At 42.7% G+C, this 20,159-nt stretch overlaps 2 protein-coding genes across 2 annotated transcripts; one reads left to right on the top strand and one right to left on the bottom strand.

Annotated features, from left to right (window-relative positions):
* The first annotated feature begins 11,009 nt into the window (after positions 1-11,009).
* On the top strand, positions 11,010-13,435 carry LOC131682347 (uncharacterized). Its single transcript, XM_058963748.1, has 2 exons — positions 11,010-12,603; positions 13,098-13,435. Exons 1-2 carry the CDS (start codon positions 11,119-11,121, stop codon positions 13,299-13,301), a joined length of 1,689 nt encoding a protein of 562 aa, XP_058819731.1. The 5' UTR covers positions 11,010-11,118; the 3' UTR covers positions 13,302-13,435.
* Positions 13,371-14,558, bottom strand: LOC131682353 (peptidoglycan-recognition protein 2). The gene is made up of 3 exons (XM_058963760.1): positions 14,358-14,558; positions 14,084-14,300; positions 13,371-13,884 (listed from the first exon to the last, which is right to left on the bottom strand). Exons 1-3 carry the CDS (start codon positions 14,437-14,439, stop codon positions 13,575-13,577), a joined length of 609 nt encoding a protein of 202 aa, XP_058819743.1. The 5' UTR covers positions 14,440-14,558; the 3' UTR covers positions 13,371-13,574.
* Between the last annotated feature and the right edge of the window lie 5,601 nt (positions 14,559-20,159).

Here is a 20,159-nt window from a genome sequence, read left to right as displayed (position 1 = left end):
GGCGTTAGTATAAAGGAACGTAAAAAGTGATCCAGAATATAATATTAAGAAATAAACTATATTGCTCGTGGCACAAAAACTGGATTCTAACTGCACTGCGCACTTGCCACTCTATTAAATTCTTCTCATAGACTGGTTAGTTCGACTGGTCTGTCTATGAAAGTACTATCTCTATCACTTGAAATACACGTGTTTTGACAGCTCGCAGTTTTCGGCAGCAGTTTGATCACTCGCACTTTAAAAAGTGCGAAGTCCGGGTTTATTTGTTGTACCGTCACCAACAGACCCCTTGGCCCCAATGGTGGTTACTTAAACTAATTACATTTCAGAATACGAATTATTTTAGTTTTTATCGAATTCCTTGTCAGGTTGGAGTCAAACGCCGTCGCCACACTGTTAAACACACGCTGGAGTCCGGTAACAGCGCTCTGGCGCCCATAGTTAGTTCTCCTGAATGGGACTCGCAGAAGAGAGTTATTGCGCAGAGCTCGAACGCGAGCTTGAAGGCGTCCGAGGATTGTAGGGCAATCCACCCTGGCAGACAGTAAGTCAGAGACGAACATGGCTCGAGAGCAGTCCCTCCGGATGCTTAGAGTATCGAGCTGTATTAACTTGCAACGGTTTTCGTAGCTTGGCAGCTGAAATCTGTTTTGCCAAGAAAGATGTCGGAGTGCAAAGCGTATGAACCGGCGTTGGACGGCCTCGATTCTGTCGACACCGTTCTGGTAGTAAGGGTTCCAAACAGCAGAACAATATTCCAGTGTTGAGCGAACCAGCGCACAATAGAGAGATTTTAAACAGTATACGTCCTTAAAGTTTTTCGCTATTCGGAAGATGAACCCAAGCTGTTTTGAAGCCTTATCCACAATGGATGATGTATGTGGTTTGAACGTTAGTGCGAATCCATGATGACTCCGAGATGCTTGACGTTAGAGTGTCTTAGAATACTCGAGTCGAAGAGATGGTAGTTAAACTGAATCGGATGGCGTTTCCGCGTGAACGTAACGATTGAGCATTTGCTCGGGTTTAAAACCATTCTGTTTAGATCACACCACGTACTAAAGCTGTCCAATTCCCTCTGAAGAAGCTCGGCATCGGTTTTATCCCGTATTTGTTGAAAAATTTTCATGTCGTCGGCAAAAGAAAGGCGGGGCCCTTGTAATTTGATGTTGACGTCATTAAAGTAGAGGAGGAATATCACTGGACCGAGCTGGCTTCCTTGTGGGATGCCGGATGTAGCGAAGAATGGTGCAGATAGACAGTCCTTAATGCTGATTTGGAGTTGCCTTCCATCGAGGTAGGAACGAAACCAGCGCAGAAGTTGTCCATGAATACCGAGTTTGTCCAGCTTCGCTATTGCGATATCATGATTGATTTTGTTGAAGGCCGCAGATAGATCCATGTAAATAGCATCGGTTTGCAATCCGTCAGCGAATCCATCCATTGCATATGTTGTGAACGAGAGCAGGTTAGTCGTTGTCGATCGTTTAGGCATAAATCCGTGTTGATCGTCTGCAATGTAGTGTTTGCAGTGAAAGAAAAGAGGGTCTAAGACAACCAGCTCGAATAGTTTTGATACTGCACTTAAACACGAGATTCCTCGATAATTGTCAATGTTCGATTTGTTTCCTTTTTTGTGAACTGGAAACATGTGCGCTGCTTTCCAGCAGGAAGGGAATGTTCCAGTATTGAGTGATAGCACAAAGACTCGCCGAAGTGGTTCAAGAAGCCCGCTGATGCACTTTTTGACAAAAATCGAAGGAACGCCATCTGGACCCGGGGAACTAGATGCTTTCAGCTTGGAATTTGCTGCAAGAATGGCAGCATAATCGACACAAATTCGGTTGATGGTTCGTCCTAGAGAAGGAGTTAGATTTGAAGCGGCAGCGACTTGTTGTGGGGAAAGGTTCTCGTCGGAAAAAACGCTTGAAAATTTGTCGGAAAACAATTGGCAAATTTCCTTAGTGTCGGTGCCTAAAACTCCATTTAATGACATACAAGATGGTAACCCGGATTCTTTTCGCTGCTCGTTCACATATTTCCAAAACGACTTGGGCTTGGATTTCAGTTGACGTTCGACGTTTCGCTGATATCTAAAAAAGGCACGTCTGCTTTGCTGTTTGTATTCGTGGTTGAGTTGAAAGTAGTGATTTCGTAATGCAAGTGTCTTATGCTTCGAGAACTTTTTAAATGCGGCTCGTTTGGCAGTTTTTAATCGTCTAAGCACTGTTGATTGCCAGGGAGGGTGTTGATTTATGCTGACTGTTCGTTTTGGCACATGACGGTCGATTAGGTAGTTAAGAATATTAGAAAACGTCATCGCTGCTTCGTTCGCGTCATCATTGTTAAGATTTTCGTCCCAGTTTATATCCAACAGCGTGCTAACGATGCTGTCGTAGTCAGCGTTTTTAAAATCGTAGATGATAGAGCTTGAGACGTCTTCAAAACTCACTCCTAGGTTACCAGCGAGTACAAGATGTAGTGGGGGATGATGGCGCACATGCTGGACTAAAGGTGTCGGAGCGGCGCAGCAGTACGGAGCGTAGTCCCGGGCACATACAAAGCAGAGGTCCAATGTACGTCCGTTCTCGTTGATGATATTATTAATTTGCCGAAGAGTTGCGCTACTGTAGTTGTCCAAGATACAACTGGCATTGTTGATAAGCACAGATTTTTCGATATCCAATCGTAGAAATCCATTACTTTCTGGGCACCAGGTCAAGCCAGGTAAGTTAAAATCGCCCAGTATAACAATATCATCAGACGGGGCAGCGATCGAGGTGATGAAAGAAACGGAGGAAAGATGTACATCGATCAGGCTGTAATCACGAATTCGGTCAGGTGGAAAATACACGACACACAGGAAGAGATTGCGATCGGCAAGTTTCACTGATATCCACACTTGCTCGGAGCTCTCCCACCGCTCATCGTTGATCACTCGGGCTTTTATACCATGGCGAACGGCGATGAGTACACCACCACCTGATGTCTTGCGGCTGTTGAGGGCATTGCGATCACAGCGGAAGACATCAAATGTTGAACCAAACACCTGGCGAGACAGAGTACGGTTGTTGAGCCACGTCTCGGTTAAGGCGATGACGTCATAACAGCAGCCCGTGGTCGCGAGCAAATAGCTGTCCGTTGATGAATTTAAGCCACCAACATTCTGGTAGTAAATCTCGATGTTATTGGATGACGGATCAGGTTCTGCAGAGGCCGAATCAACTGCATCGCGCCCCAGAATGCAGCGATCATCATCGGCGACAGAAATAGTTGACATCTCGTCACAAGATGTTAGAGCAAAAGGCAAATTACTGGAAGCGAAGAATACATCAGCGCTTGAAGTGTTCGGATCAGATGTATACTTGCCATTTGTGGCGGGTTGGAAGACCCTTTCACCCATCCCACACACAGGACCGGGACGACTGATGATCGCTGGCTGCAATTGCTCGACTGTGGCGGGGGGGTCGAGGGCTTCCATAGTGCCAACTGCGGTGCGTCCCAGTATGCGTTGAACCCCGATGGAGCGATGCGGAGAGCAGGAACGGGACGGTAGTAGCTTACGGCGAGTGTTGGACGATGAACTAGAAGCGTGAATCGGTTTAACCGTTGTATCGTTACAATTTGTATAACACTTGCCGAGAAAGGCGGCTTGGAAGACCCCTTCTCCACCCACACATACAGGACCGGGACGACTGCTGAACGCTGGCTGCAAGGGCTCGACTGTAGCGGGGGGATCGAGGGCTTCCATTGTACCAACTGCATTGCGTCCCAGTATGCGATCAGCGTCGACACTCCTTCACAATGGCGGTGTAGCTTGGTATAGTGGCATTGCCAATCGTTGCGGAGTCCTCTGTAGGGTTGATGGGCCGGGTTGACTTAGCGGAATACATGCGGCTTCCGAAGGCGTTGAAAAATCAGTCGGTGGGCACCAAATGTTCTGGGTACGGCTATCCTCAAATTCCCTGAACAATATGCCTTGCGGCCATGTGTCAGGGTTAAGAGCTGCTTCACGGTACTTTGGGTGAACTCCAACTTTGAAAGATATGAAGTTCAGAGTACTGACGTCTATGCCTTTTTTAACAAGCGGAATAACCTTTATTTCCTCGTTGCAGTTTAGCCCTTCTTTGGACATTTTTTCGACTGTCTCCTTGCTAACGCTGGGATTAAAGCGGGAAAGATACATCCAGAGCAACGGAGTGGGAGGAGGAACCGTGAGAATGTTGCTATTATCGACTAGCTTTCGACCGCCGACAAGAATACTGCTCGGATCAGGACCATCCTCGCGACGTTTCTGAGGTGGTCGAGATGCACCGGAATTTGGCCGGACTGGAGTGGCTGTTGAAACCTTTCTGGCGAGGTGCGAAATTTGCTGGTTATTTTTTGATAACTCTGCCTTTAGTTCAGCACAGACGTCATCCGTTTTCCCAGCGATAGCAGCGATAACACATCCATGCGAGGAAACGGTGTTGCGAAAGCGAGCAAACTTCATCAACTTGACACATTCATTGCACATCCAAAATAAATTTGGGTTTTCGGCAAGTTTTTTCAAGAACGGCTTGTTGAGTTGTTTACCGCACTGCATGTGCACCACATTTTTGCAAAATCCCATTCACTCGATAAAGTCATCGTCCGATTTGACGGTTTTCGCGCAGTGATCGCATGCACTTGTCATAATGCCGATTTTCTACCCGCCCTAGATCCGACTTTTCGTTTTCGTCTCACTGTGCGCCAAGTTATGGTGGGAAATACTTTCCTCTACTCGCGTGCAGATGGCGAAATGAGCGCGTGAATTTTTTGTGGGTAATTACACACAGGTCCGGTGATGTAAACAATCTCGATTTTCACTGGACTTTTTCACGACACAAAACAAAATTTGTAGAAAACACTTTAAAACTTCACAATACCAAGGGCGCAAACAAAATTTAGAATCGACTGATACGATAAACGACGATTAAACGGCACAAATCACGTCAAATATTAAAAAAAATAACTGGAGCGATCAATACAAACAACTAATCGGTGAAAATACACTGAACCAAAAAAAAGCTTAGTGGGAAGTGTGCAATACTTCACTAGCACGGGTTCCAATAGTACTGCCTCGTGACAGTATTTTAGAGGTTGTCGTCTGCTTTTCGCTTCGACAGAATAGGTTTGTTCCAGTACACGGAAGTCACTCCGGAGTAAACAGGAGCAACAAATCTTTGCTCCTTTTTACTCCGGTTTGCTACCAGAAGAAGAAAAAAGAGAAGAAGAGAGTACAGGAACGATTTTCTCCGAAGTACTTCCAGTTTCTCCTGGTACTGGAACAGACCTAATGATTACCGAATCGACCACGACAGCCGTCAGTAAAACTGTTATGCGACTTGCAACGTTGGCGTCTTGTACCACACACGACAGTTTATGCATTCGTTTCCTACTGTAGCTAATGCGCGATGACAGCCTCGGTTGTGTTTGCGTACCATTTCTGTCGTTCCCGGTGGTAGAGCCGACACGTCGATACAGTCAAAGATAACATTTTTTTCTGTGAATGTCGTGTTCTCTACATTAGCTAAGCCCAGTACGGTGCGGAATATGGAACGATTTTGAATGAAAGCTGCATGCAAGGTTTTCGTTTTTTTTTCATTCATATCCCAAACGGGATCACAACCAGCAGCTTAATTAGATTAGCGTCTTTAAACAGTTTGCGGATTTGTAACGTCATTCGAAATTAAAAACCCGAGCAAATATTTTTAGCCGTTATGATAGACTTTTGGGGTGCGGGGGAGAATAGTTAGTGTGAAACTGGAAGGGAATTGTTCAGAAATGGTGATGTAGGTCGAATTGGCGTATCGAGGCAGAAAGCAATCTTAGAAGTACATATTGCGGAAAACCGGATTTCTGATGCCGTGAAGATAAAAATGCAGATACAAGATAAAAATATAGCAAAACAAGTTTAAAGTCATTGCTTTAAACATGAAGCATATTTCTATACAAAACGCATAGCAAAATAGGGTAATTTCGGGAGAGATTCCGACCATTTCTAAAAATCAAGCCTTCATCAAAGTAAACTATACAATATACGTTGAAATCATTTTTATCTTTTGCGACAGGTATCTAAAATACACTAAAATGGTTTTTGTCATGAAAAAATATAAAATTTCCACGAACATTTTAAAAACAAAGGTCAATTCGGGACACGCCGCACCTTGGTCCTAAACTGAAAAATTGTGAACAAAAGTATTTTTAGCTCTCGTTAATTTTTTCGTATTAGATGTCTTCAGCTAAGTTTCATGAGGATTTATTATATCTATAAATCGGCTAGCAACTTCACTTTTCTTAATGGGGTACTCCGATGTCTACACAGCTGTGTGAATTTACGTCTCCTGACCCTGACATATACGAGCATCAAAAATGATTTACTTTTTAAGTTTGATTTTAATTTTACATGCTGTTGAATTTCGTAAATCACGTAATTTTACTCCACATATGGCGTTTGTTCTGAATGGCAGCAAGTGTATGTCGTTTATGTCATTGCGCATGTAATGTATATGTTTCATGTAAAATTAAACGGAGCACGGTAATATTTCGTCATTTCGTGAATCACGGTTTGTTAAATTCTGCCATGCTTGTAATTACGTCAACGATAAAATTCATATTTTTTGTGTGTAGAAACATTGTTATTATTCGACAATCTAAAAATATTTTTTCTTTCGAAACCTTGGTTAAGTTTGAGTAACTTTAATATTTATTTCTCCGTGCAATGAATTTATATCACTTACGTTTATTCTTAATTTTTTTCGATTTTATCCCAAAATTAACATATTTAGATAACAGAACTAATAATTAGATATGCCACGGTGTTAGGTCCATTCCGATGTGAAAAAAAATATTTTTAGCTACGGATCCTCTGCCATCGAGTGCGGCAATCTGTCCTAATAGTATGGGAGACGCCGCATGAAGACGCTTCCTTTTGAAATTATAGAAGATCGTATTCAAGATTAGAATGCCTTCTAAAAGGTTCCAACTGTTCAACTGATGCATAAAAATATCGAAATTTTAATGTGGTTCTGAAAATTTTCGGCGCTCCGCGATTCAACTGGACGCACATAATCATGAATATTTTTGAGCGTAAAAATAAGGATTATTTTACATCTCCAGTATTGCAATTCTTCGAAAGAAAAACTCGAAATATTAGATTACCGTACCGAAGTGATTCTATATACGAGATATAGAGAGTGTGGCATTTCATACGACGTGACATCTCTCCCGTAATTACCCTACAATAATTCTCGAATTAATTCCAATATGTTATTGTGATTCTTTATTAAGTGGTATTATATATGTTGAGATGCGGGAAAAACGTGAAAAGTTTGAATTTTTGTAAAGGTATGTAGCCATATTTTTATAAAATACTTGTCCGTATAGCGTAGTACAATGTCCAATTTGCAAAATCCACTTGAGAACATAAAAAATAATAATTGTCGAAGTTCTAACAATTTCCGCAAAACGCGATTTTTTTCAAAGAGGATTCCAGTCCAACAGCTCAACTGAAAGCATAAAACTAAAAAAAATCATTAATATATATACCTGTGGTGTCGTTGAACGATTGATTACAAAAAATCTTCTTTTTGGAAACGGGACGACTTTTCCAAAAAAAACACACTATTTTCACCTGAAAAAAAATCTTAAAAAATCATATCAATAATATGAAAATTTTGACGAAAAATAGAATCGTTCAAGGGCACGGTAGTTAAATCACAGACTAACAGACATAACACTATAAGGGAATTTCCGTAAAAAATATCGATCCGGCAATTTTCCCACAACACTAGCTCCACCTTTTATTCACGGTCCCAAGCACTCATTTGCTGGTGGGTTACCCCTCATGCTTGGAAACAATTTTTTACTAGTGGTCTATCCCCCATATGCTTGTCATATGTCAGTGGCGCCATAATTTCAAAAGCGGCCGCAGTCCCAACTACAAATATATTTAAAATGACCGTTAAAGTGTGCGCAGAACTATTTTCGAGTGTTATGTCTGTTAGTCTGTGGTTAAATTACGAACAAGCTAAAACAAAAGTTTTGAGATCGGTTGAAAACTTTTTCGGCAATCGTAGTCACCGCAAAGTCGTTTTTAGGAAAATATGATTTCGAGATAATCGCGTTTAAAGTTTAAAGTATAAGCCACGCCTCCGTAAGGGAGTAAGATGAAAAGCGCTATAACTTTGCGTCTACTGCTCCGATCTCTCTAAAAATTTGAGATAACATTGTTGAGAACCTGAACTTTACGATAGAAGAATAAAAAAAATTTCGATTTTTTGGCCGACTTCAACATACATAACTCCTTAAGCATAGGGCCAAAATGGACATTAAACTTGTCATCGTCTAAAAAGAAGGGTTCGTTGCGGTGTTGAACTAGTAAAGTAAAACATATCAAAACATTTTGATTTTTCAGCATACAGGTATACCTCGATAGTAGGTATAATATTCCTTCGTTTAGCGTATATTTTACCATATACCAAAAATAAATTACAAAACATCACTTTAATATTAATATTTAATATGGAATGTAACTATACAAATATAATATTAGTGGTAAACTGTCATAATACAGTATTATTTTACTATTTTAGAAAATGATGGGTTTCATCATCCAGAATGGTTGAAAACGGTGCGTAAAAACATTTTCTCGGCCTCGTATTTTTAACTTTTTAAACAATAAAGTGAACAATTTTTTAATTCATTAAATTTTTATGCTTTTAAATTTAAATAAAAAGATCGCTTTTCAAATTTTTAAATGCTTGAATTTTTTAATTTTTAAATCTTCAAATTTTAATTTATTGAATTCCTAAATTTTTAAATCTTTAAATTAAAAAATTTCTGAATTTCTAGATTTTTTATTATTTAATTTTTTAATTTTTAAATCTATAAATTTTTAAATGTTCTATAAATTTTTAGATTTTCAAAGTTTAGAATTTTTGAATCCCAAAATTTTTTAAATTTTTGAAGGCTTGAATTTTTAAATTTTTATTTTATTTTAAATATTTTTAAATCTTTGAAATCTTCAATCCGTAATCTTTTTTAATTTTTCAGCTTTCGGTTTTTATAATATACCAATTGAATATGTCGCAGTAATTGGTGAAAACTAAACAAGTAAAACACCAACAATTTTTAAAGTGAGTTAATCCGGGGCAATGGATTGTACTAGTGTTGTACTTTCTAGCAGAAGTGCATAGAAAAAACTGGACACGTTAACATCATGTGGAAAACACTAAATTGAGGACTCATCCGGGACTGGAATGTTTGCTGAATAGTTCGAAGGTGATTGGGATCCTCAATACGAATGTAATTATTTTGTCCTGCCAGCGACGGTATCGTTTTTTATGTGTACGGATTGGACAAGATTTTTCTGCTTCATCCTCAGGGCGAGATTACGAATCCTGGAAGTTTTAGGATTTGAAAGCATTTCGTTTACTGTAAATAAAGCGGTATTCCAGCGGTGGGTCTAGTGTCAGATAGCTCAATTTCGCTTCTTTATGCTTTTCAAAGTATTTATGTAGAATTGTCACTTTTACCACAGACTAACAGACATAACACTATGAGGGAATTCCCTAAAAAACATCGATCCGACAATTTTCCCAGAACACTAGCTCCACCTTTTATTCACAGTCCCAAACACTCATTTACTGGTGAGTTACCCCTCAGGATTGGGAACAATTTTCCACTAGTGGCCTATCCCCCACATGCTTGTTCATGTCAGTGGCTTCAAATGTGGCCACAGTCCCAACTACAAATATATTTAAAATGACCGTTCAAGCGGGCGAAGCTTTGTTTTTGAGTGTTATGTCTGTTAGTCTGTGCTTTTACTTCAACGTTGCAGCAGCGTCGGGCTGATTCGGTCATAGCGCGTGTGGAACCACTTCAAGCACGAGTCACAGCAGATCCAGAGGTGATTCCAGCTTTGGCAGATGTCTTCTGTCATTATATGGATGATATTATCACTCCGCTTCGCTAACGAATCCAATAAAATTTTATTATTAGGTTTGCATGTCTCAACAGTGTAGACAGCAAAAAACTTAACAATACGAGTTCTATTTGGCACCACTGATTAAAGAACTGACTCCGCGGAAAACTTGAACCGGTGTATCGAAAACTCGTAACTAAATCGCGGTCGCGGACACTGGGATCTGTACTCCATCGGTGGCGCACCGAGGACACAACTTCCGAGCTAACACCCGCCTTTAGGTCCGATAATCGGAGCAAAAACCCGGCAAATACACTGAAAACTGCGGAGCGAAAAAAAGACGATCTGCCGAAGGCAGTATTGTCAAAATGTCCAATGGTGACGATTACGACGAGGTATTTGCTGCTGTGCCCAAATATGCTGTCCTTTGAGTATTACTGATGGTGGCTGGAAGGACTTACTACGTACGTACCGCGTATCCCTACGGAGATATCGACGAGGAAATCTTCATGCGCTAGCCTTCTGGATATGTGATCTCGGGAGAGGAGGAGCTAGTGTGTCACATTGGAAGGAGTACATAAGGGTTGATACGAAACTAGTTGGACCATTGTCAATTCGTTAGTTCGAATTGAATTCGTTAGTTGGACATAGGTGTGGCCCAACCAGCGAATCACGACTGTATCTTATGTTTGCGTTTGAGATGTTTCGAAATTGCCTTCGAATTGATACCATGTTTTCCCAACTGGCATCGCTGCTTCTATGATCTGCCACATCAACCCACAGCTTCATACCTTTCGGCGCTGCAGTCACAAAAGGGCTTCATCCTACAGATTTGTTCTTCTAATCGTCACCATACCAACGGAGCGCTGTTTCAAAGTGCATTAGCTAAAAGCTCTTCATTTTGCCACCATGCTTACCAACCTACCATCTGGTGGTCGTCGCAGACAGCATTCCGCTAAAGTTCTCATCACCAAGCTTATACTGAAAGCTTGTGAGAACAATCTCGAAGCAACTGGAAAATTTCCGTGCCAGCTGTTTACAAAGTAGATGGTACCTCTCCCTGCTACTCGGTTTGTTTGGCGTTAGTGCTCAGATTGATTACACGCGTACACGTCGTTTGTTTTGTCTACAATAAGTTATTTTTTCGCACTACAACTCGGTGCAAAATCGTGATGTCGTGGGATCGTTTACCGTTCGAAATTTACGTGCACATCTTCAAAAATCTCAACTTTTGGGACAGAAAGCCACTTTCGCTGGTTTGTCAACGTTGGAACGAAGTTATCTTCTCAAGGGCACTTTGCAGGAACCTTTGTATCGAGCTTAGTCGAGGTGATTGGAGCAAAAATAGCAACGGAGGTGATGACATTGAAAATGTTCGAGTACTGGATGAAGGGGTGGTGGAGACTAGCCACCGAGACTACCGTGTTGTTTATGTGAAATGGTGCAAAGATTCGAGCTCGTCCGTGTTTAACTCGATTGACCGCCTACTGCGTGGATTGAGCGACAAGTTTCAGCTGGAAGGTATGATAATCGATGCACCCCTTGGTCAGCATTTAGCGAACTTTTTTCGCACGCATGGCGACCTGTTGGCGCGTATTCGGAAGCTACAAGTGCTAACGGAATGTACCGAGAGTCGGTTGAGATTGGACCGGTGCATGCTGAAGATGGATCGTTTGGAGACACTGTTTTGGAGAGAGATTGTACCGAACGATCAGCTTGAGTTGTACCGACCGTGGATGGTATTGCAGGCACCAAACCTTCAATCTGCTGTCGTTCGCCTCGGAGATTCGGATACGGATCACGGTATTATGTGGCATAACTGTTTCCTAGAACTAGACCAGTGCTCCAATTTGAATAGTTTGAATATTCACCTTCATGCTCGTATGTGGGAGAGGTTCTTCGAACAACAGTTGAGTTCATTGGAACAATTAACTCTTCGCCACAAAACACCAAATTTAGAAATTCGCGACTGGAATGTTATGTTTCGAAACATGCCAAACCTGAAAAGCCTGCAAATGTGGGATGTTAACGACGCCATTCTGGAGGCTATCAACCGTCATTGTAACCAGTTAAAAGTTCTGCTGTTGGACAAAGTCAACCTTACGCGGCAGTTCCTCCTAACCGACAGAGTGTTTCCCTGCTTGGAACATCTTCGCTTGGAGTCGGGTGAAATTCGTAGTAATAGAACTTTATGCCTACCAGTCCTTCAGAATCTTGAATGGTTCAACGTCACTAATCAGGACAATCAAATTCTGAACATATTCGCCCCGAATCTGCGTTACCTTCGACAGGCCAAACATGGCCAATCGGATTTTATACTGACCCACTGTGTTCCGTCGTGCTTGGAAAAATTACAGCTCGATCTGTATGCGTCCAACATTCCCGATCATCTGTTTCGGCCTTTCCCGAACATGCGAGATTTCAGCGTCCGGATCAGTTCGGCCCGACCGGATCTGGATCGGATTGTGCCGAATGTGAAGAACATCAACGAGTTCACGCTCATTGCGTACAACGCTCCACTGCAGTGCGATGCCATGCTCGGTCAAATGTTCAAACACTGTGAACAGATCACTTCGCTAACGCTGTGCGGGTTCAATCCGAATCTGGAACTGTCCTTTCCGGTGTTTGCTCAGATATTTCGTAATAGGAATCTGAAGGTAAAAGCTGTTACGGTGAATTCTGTGTTTTGAAGATTTCAAATTAGGTTTGATTTTTGTGTTTCGAATTCATCTCGTCAGTAACTGGCACCAACTGGGTATCTAGCTAGATGATGTATCTGAACTAGTACCCAAATTAGCACTAGTTAGACAAAAAAAATTCCAAACAGTTCACGCGACAAAAGTGAACGTCAACAGCAACTGACTCTTGTCTCGGGAAGCAAATGTAGAAGCCATGGTTTGCTGACGAGAAAGCGAAAACCAACTCTTGTCTTTTGGCTAACGCCTGGCATTATGCAAAATAAATCTCAAAGGAGAAAATTGGATTGAACCAATTTGAGCGTAGTTACTGACGAGATGAATTCGAAACATAAAAATCATTACTTAATTTAAGTTTGGTCTTTTGCCCTTAGTGCGCAAATTGGTTTATCCATTTTTTCCCTTCGGGAATTAATATTGCATTATATCAAATTGTTTTTTTTGTTGTTTTTCAGTACCTCAAAATGTTTGGCCTTACCATCACGGGGCACTCGTTCCCATTGCAACTACCACCGGATCTGGACAAGTTCGATTTGCGTTACATCAAGGTTATGGACGTTGCCTTCGGTGCGTATGTGTTCCCCCCGGACGGACCGTTCCAAATAGTATGCAACAAAACGGAAGAGTTTTGTTGCTATTTTTCAAAGGATTGTGATTAGATGGTTGCTGTTGTGTGGCATGCATATTTATTTAACCAAAAAAAAAAAAATAAGAAGGCAATTATACATGTTCTGTTAGGCTGTATCAGTGTGAATTTTCAATAAGTACTAATTTAATGATTGATCTCTTGATTATTATTTACTCTCATTTATTTTGAAATAAAATATATGGAAATTAAATTGTTAGACTTTAATAACTATTGATTTATGATTCTCCTAAGGGCTCATTTTATCGTTGGTTTGTACTCGGGTACCTACCTAAGTTGTCCTTCCTCACACCACCGGCTCGAAATCAAAATGATCCCACTCCTGAATTTCCGCGTACAGCGCATCCCCCGGACTGGCCGTCTTGCTTATCTGTCTCGCTCCGTACAACCGATAGTCCCCATCCAGCTCACCCAGTTTGACGCCACACTCGAGCAGTTTATTGGCTGCCCGCAAGGCCTTTGCGGACGGAAGTTCATCCGCGTAGTTACCGATGAAGGCGATCCCGATCGATTTGCTATTGTAGCCTCGGGTGTGGGCCCCTACCCGGTGCCAGCCGATTCCTTCGTACACGTTACCACCGTTCGCGATCAGGAAGCTAAGGGTTAAACAAAAACAATTGCGTTATCGTTTGATGCGTTGATCGGTCCTTGATTATGGTAAATGTAAATTCCACCAATCCTAATCTTGTCTTAATACTGAACCAGCACCGTCTCGCCTAATTAACTCATCATGATTATCAAACAAAACTTTTCATCTGTTTTGTTTGCTACAGTAACTATAATCAAAGCGCCTACTTGTAACCAATATCGCTCCACTTGTTCCCCTTCTGATGGGTATCTTGGATCGATCGGACGATTCCCTTACAGACGACCATTTCGCTGCAATCCGCCGTGGCCGTGTGGTGGACCACAACGAAGGGTACCGGTTTAATCTGATAGGTGACGTTTGTCGATTTGGAAGCACTCCATTGAGCTCGCTTGACGATATTCGGACAGCCATTGTTATCCGGGGCTGGAATGAAAATAGGAGTGTAATTTGTGGTGGATAACCAAATTAAAAAAAACTTACCGCCCAAGACGAGTCCATTTTCTGGCAAGGTCAGACACACAGAAACAATGAGGATTATCGCTACACGGTACGGGTAGAACATCGTTTGTGCTCGACGAGTTTCGTTATCGCTCTGGTTAAGAAAGATGCAAGTAACCGGTTTCGGGGGTTTATTCTACGCGATGATGTTGCTTCAAGAAGCGTTGTAGCACTGATCTCGGCACTGATTCAATGCTACATCGGATGATTCTTAGGAGGGTTATGATTGTTACTATCGGGGAAGCACCAACTAAGTGAAGGATGCTTTGACTTTTATTATAGCAGTAAAGCAGAATTCAAAACTTTTTAAAGTGAGCTTTTGACGCCCCCTCCACTCGCATGAATGCCTCGTGGGGGAGTTTCGTGTTACAGCGGATGGGTTGGACGGACACAAACGTCTTCTACAATATTTTACCACAGAATAGAGACGTGTTAACCGCTTGTACAGAAGTAACTGCCAGGTGGAAGGAGCACTTTTTAGTTGCTGTTGAATGGACAAACGAGTAGAGAAGAGACAGGCGGGGGTTGGAGTGTGATCGGCTATACGAAGCAATCCTTTATGTGATCGGGATGATCTAGTTGGAAGAAAAAATGCCTTCGGATTGGTTTAATAGCCTAATTTGAAGTGCCACAAACTAGTGTAGTATGTTAACCTTGGTCATTTTAGAATTTTAAATTCTCAACTGCGTAGTTGCATCCTAATATCACGATGCAGGATCCGGAGCAAATGGCTGAGTTGTACCGGGTGTTCACGGAAGGAATCAAAATCCCCCAGGAGATGCCGCAGTACAGCAACCGAAACCACCGTCTTTTTCGATGAATGAATATCGCTCGTCAGAAGGAAGTTCTGTCACCGATTACTTCAAGCGATTTGAATGGGCGTTACAGTTAAGTGGTATTTCGGAGGAGCAGTACGGAAACTACGCTCGCGTACATATGGGAGCCGAGCTCAACTACGTTTTGAAAGTTTTAGTTAGTCCGAATGATCCAGCACAAGTAGCATGGAACGATCTTTGGGACAGGCTAATTCGTCATTTTGACCAACCAAAAAATAAGTTTGTGGAGAGTTCTAAACTCAGAAACATCGTGCAAGAAAACAATGAATCGATCTTCGATCACTTTCTCGATCGAATGCTGATCGAACAGCAGTCACATGGATTATAATCCAGGGAATCATGTTTATGTTTATTTATTTCGTCAATCAAATGTAGACTACATTATATAAATATTAATTGCTTATATACTATCCTGTAAACTATTTCTATGTACTATGATGCCGTAAAGAGTTGAAAAACTGTCACTGGGAATGTGTAATTAAATCATTGCACGGAGTCCGGCGACGTTTGAAGCTGCCTTTGACATCGCAAGTACGTTGGAAGTAACCCAAAATACCGCAAGGGACGTGAGAGCTGCTAATTCACTTGTACCCGAGACAACAAAAAAGTTGGGCTTCGAGACTACAAGAACAAGAAAAGGTAATCGCGATTTGCTTCGACATCATTCTCCCGGACGGGCAGCAACAATGTAAACAAACCAGGGAGCGATATTAGGCAATCCATTAGACATTTTTTTGACAATTCAGCGGTGGGTTATGTCAACAGGTCTACTCCTGCGAACAGAAAAACTCGTCCGACAAACATCTTTCGTTAGTCCGGTTCGTTTGATGTTGGATCGAATCAACAATACTGTTTTCGTCGCACCCCTCGGAGTAACGTCAGAAGAAGTAAACAAGAAATAATCAGCTGATCAGAAACGTCTCATGGATTGCCTAATTAGGAACGAAGCTACGCCCGTTTCACTGCTAGCTATCCGACGCGGTCTACTCGGTCTAATCCCCGGCGGTGGATTTAACCTACTGACGAGCTACCTGGTAGGGTGTCGAGGTCGGCCCGGCGATTCCGGTGATTCCGGTACGCTAGTGCACCGACGATTGGAACCAGGTGCTACGTCGCGTACTACTCAATTGATCCCCGGCGGTGGACCTAGTCTACACCAATACGGAGAGTTCCTCGGCGGCGGAATTTCTCTCGAAACCCGATTTGTGGTTTCACGGCGACATTCTAGCCAATGGCGCTACTTTGTTGATTCTGTCACCACTTCCTCAGCAGCTCGGAGAGTATACTCGTAACTACTCTGTTGACAGCATCCCAGGTATGCTCGTCGCGGCACATTTCTTCGACGATATTGGCCACTGTCACACCACGCATACCCCTTCTTCGAACCTAGGGCATTCAAAAACCACGTGTTCCGGTGTTTCTTGCATGTTCATACCTCAGTTCACACACTCCGGGCAAAGGAGTGACGAAGCATGCCTAACCGATGCAAATACTTTCGGAAGCATCCGTGCCCGGACAAAAACTGCGCCAGACATTTGGGATGAGTAGTCTACCTTCCTTTCTCCGCATTGTCCCACTCCTGCTGCCACTTATCCAACAAGTCCGGTCGGACCAGTCTCCTTCCAATACGTGCATTTCTCCGCTGGTAGCATTCGACGTCCTCAGCCAGAGTATTGCAGATGAAGTTCATCTCGGCGATAACGCGTACTGCATCCGACGATATTGGTCTTTGCACACTCACGACCCGTACGGCCATCAGCCGGAATGTCGGAATGTTCTGCACCCCAGATAGAAACCCTATATCGGAGTATTGATGCTCGTGCTGCTTCTCGGACCGCCGACGTTTCGCATGGTTCTCGCTACTGCGGCCGTTGTCTTCACCGACTTTTCGTAGATGTAATCGACGTGGTTGTTGAAGCTCAACCAGTCGTCGATTATCCACTTCAACGTCGATCTGCATCCGCTGAGGCGTTTTGTAGTTGCTGACCAACAACACCTCCATTTTGTTTTGAGCTATCGGCAATGTTTATTTAGCTCAGGATCGCGTCTATTGTTTCCGTCACCGACATCTCCACTTTTTCAAGTGTCTCACCCGTTACCGTTAGTGACACGTCGTCCGCGAAACCTGAAACTTTCCTGGGCAGCCGCAGTGCTAAGACCCCTCCGTATAAACCCTTCCAAAGAGTTGGGTCGAGAATGGATCCCTGGAAAACGCTCGCTGTGACTCACATTGACTTCTGCTCTGGAAGTAACTCTTCAGGTTCTGGCAAAGATAGTCTGGAACCCTCATTCTGTGCTTCCCAGCTAACGCTGTTAAATGCATTCTTCGCCTCTATCGTAACCACAGCGCAGTATCGATATCCCCTTCGCTTCCGTTTAGATGCCTTCTCTGCACTCTCGAGCACAGTCCGAATTGTATCCACTGTCGATGCTCCTTTGCGGAATTTGAACTGCATATTGGACAGTCCGCGCTCACCCTCTTTGCATTTCGTCAGCCTGTTAAGGATGATTCTTTCCAGGAGTTTTCCGAGTGCATCCAGCAGTCATATGGGCCTATACGAGGCCGGATCGCCCGGTGGCTTTCCTGGCTTCAGCAGCAACACCAGCTTCTGTACCTTCTGTATTTCTGCGAAGTTGCCTTCATCTAGACACTTCTGTAGTACCATCCAGAACATGTCCGAATATGCCAGGATAGCAGCTTTTATTTTTATTTTTGATTTCCGGCGCGTCAATGCTTCTGCGAGCTCATAGTTAATCAATTGCCGATCGTTCATGTTTGCTCCTTCTTCTTCGCCATATGGTGTCGGTATTTAGATAGTTGGATCGTGCTTCGGGAATAGCTCCTCAACAATAATCTTCAGCTTACCAGGATACATTTCGGCTGGCATCGTCGAGCACTTCATTTTCGCCATCACGAATCGGTACGCGTCGCCCTAGGAATTAGTGTCTACTTCTCGACACAGCTCCTTGTGTTTTAGAGCGGCCCTAGCTTCCCGAAATGCTGCCTTGCGCTCCGATATTGCTCTCTGAGCCAGCCTTCTGGCTCTGATACAAACAGCCCGTAGCTCTCGTTCCATTAGTAAGTTGGACGCCGTCTATTGCGTGGTGTTCCAGTTTTCGCGGCAATATAACGTCACAAGCCGTCACAATCCGTCATGTTAAGTCAGCCGCATCCACGGTCTCGGTCCCGCCGTCCGGCCGAAATGGATCATTTTCGCTCCCGGTCATCCTTCGCCGTGCTGCAGCAGGGTTCACTGGCTGATGTGGTAGCGAATCGCCTGGTTGTCGCTATGAGTATACTTATCGCATACTCTCCAATCCATGTCCGCCTTCGGCGAATGGCTACAGAATGTGGCGTCAATGATAGACTCCCTCACGTCCCTCCGAAATGTGCTAACAGAACCTTCTTTGCACAATCGTACGTCTAACTTCGCTAGAGCTTCCTGCAGGATACACCTTTCTTGTGTTGTGTTGCCCCACTCCACAGCCCAGGCGTTGAAGTCACCACCAATGACTACCGTGTTTCGACCGAACAACTGCTCTGTTAACTCCTTCAGCATTAGGTTGAATTGCTCCACTGTCCACTTTGGAGGAGCGTGACAGCTGCACACGAAGACGCTGTTGATTTTGGCGATCACGAAGGTCTCGTATGTGCGTTCTACTACTTTTTGAATGGGGAATCTGCCCATAACTTGTATCGCATCCGTTCCCGATCTATCCGCCACCCAGTTACCGTTATCAGGGGGGACTCTGCAATCGAAGAGACATCACACATTGTTTCGGTCGTAGACTGTCACAACAGTTGCTTTGCGCTGTCACAGTGATTCAGATTTATCTCCATTACCGTTGGCGGCAAATGTCTGTGTGTGTATGTGAACAAAAATGTCACTCAATTTTCTTCCAGATGGCTGAACCGATTTTCACAAATGGAGCTATTGAATTTATAATGGATTCGATTTCCGGTTTCGGAATTACAGGGTGATGAGTAGGGCATTGCAAACAAATATGTTTTTGAAATCTCAAAGGCCCCTCTTTCATATTGTGACAAGTGTCAAAGTTAACTCAGATGCCAAATTTCACGCAGGAGTTACACGAAAAGCGCGGAAATTCGGATTTGGTTAGCTGAATATTGTTTTTTGCAAGTATTTTATAATTATTGAACTTCAAAAAGCAAAATAAATTAATATGTCTTAATAAAAAAAACTTTGACACGCGTTCTTGTTTGGCCAAATTTTGATAGTAACACCCTTTACTAAAGGTATAGCTTCTGTACTCTTTATGTACGAAATCGTTTTAATATAATTTTATTATTAGGGAATAATATAGTAGCATTGATAGCGAAGGGATTCATTTGAAGAGCTTGCTTACAGTGTGTCGATGGAATATTCAGAACAAAAAAGTGATGAAGATTAACTTGAGCATAACGAATTTGACAAAGTACGGAAATATTGATAAACCTGGTATAATTCAAGACATAGATAATTATGTTTGCCAAAATGGCCTGATTTGGTATTGAGGTATAAAATGGTCTCATAGAGATTTTTTTATGTAAATTTGCGATATCAGTACTACAAATTGTTTAACATTAGAAATATCTGCCATTAAAATTGAAAAAAAAAAAAAATACAAATAATGCGACTAGAAAATTACAAATCATTTTAATTCTCCATCAATCGAACTGTTAGCAACATCCAACCGACTCACCCCCCGATACCTACGACGATTCTGTTCGATTCAATCAGCCTCTACTTTTCGACCCTTTTCGATTCGCGCTCAGGCCTACCCAACCGGAAATGGTAGTTTTTCCGCATCACTAGCGCTCACCACCACTAGGCAAACACTGTACCTAGTGGAAAAGGATACTTATTTACATACAGACTTGCAGCATGTTATGAGCATAGTTTCCTACTTTTTCGCTCTCATGGTAAGGACTCGATTAGGAGGCCAA

Source organism: Topomyia yanbarensis, chromosome 1 (assembly GCF_030247195.1).
Source record: "Topomyia yanbarensis strain Yona2022 chromosome 1, ASM3024719v1, whole genome shotgun sequence".
NCBI classification, from domain to species: domain Eukaryota; kingdom Metazoa; phylum Arthropoda; class Insecta; order Diptera; family Culicidae; genus Topomyia; species Topomyia yanbarensis.
This window is presented reverse-complemented; position numbering and strand designations above follow the sequence as displayed.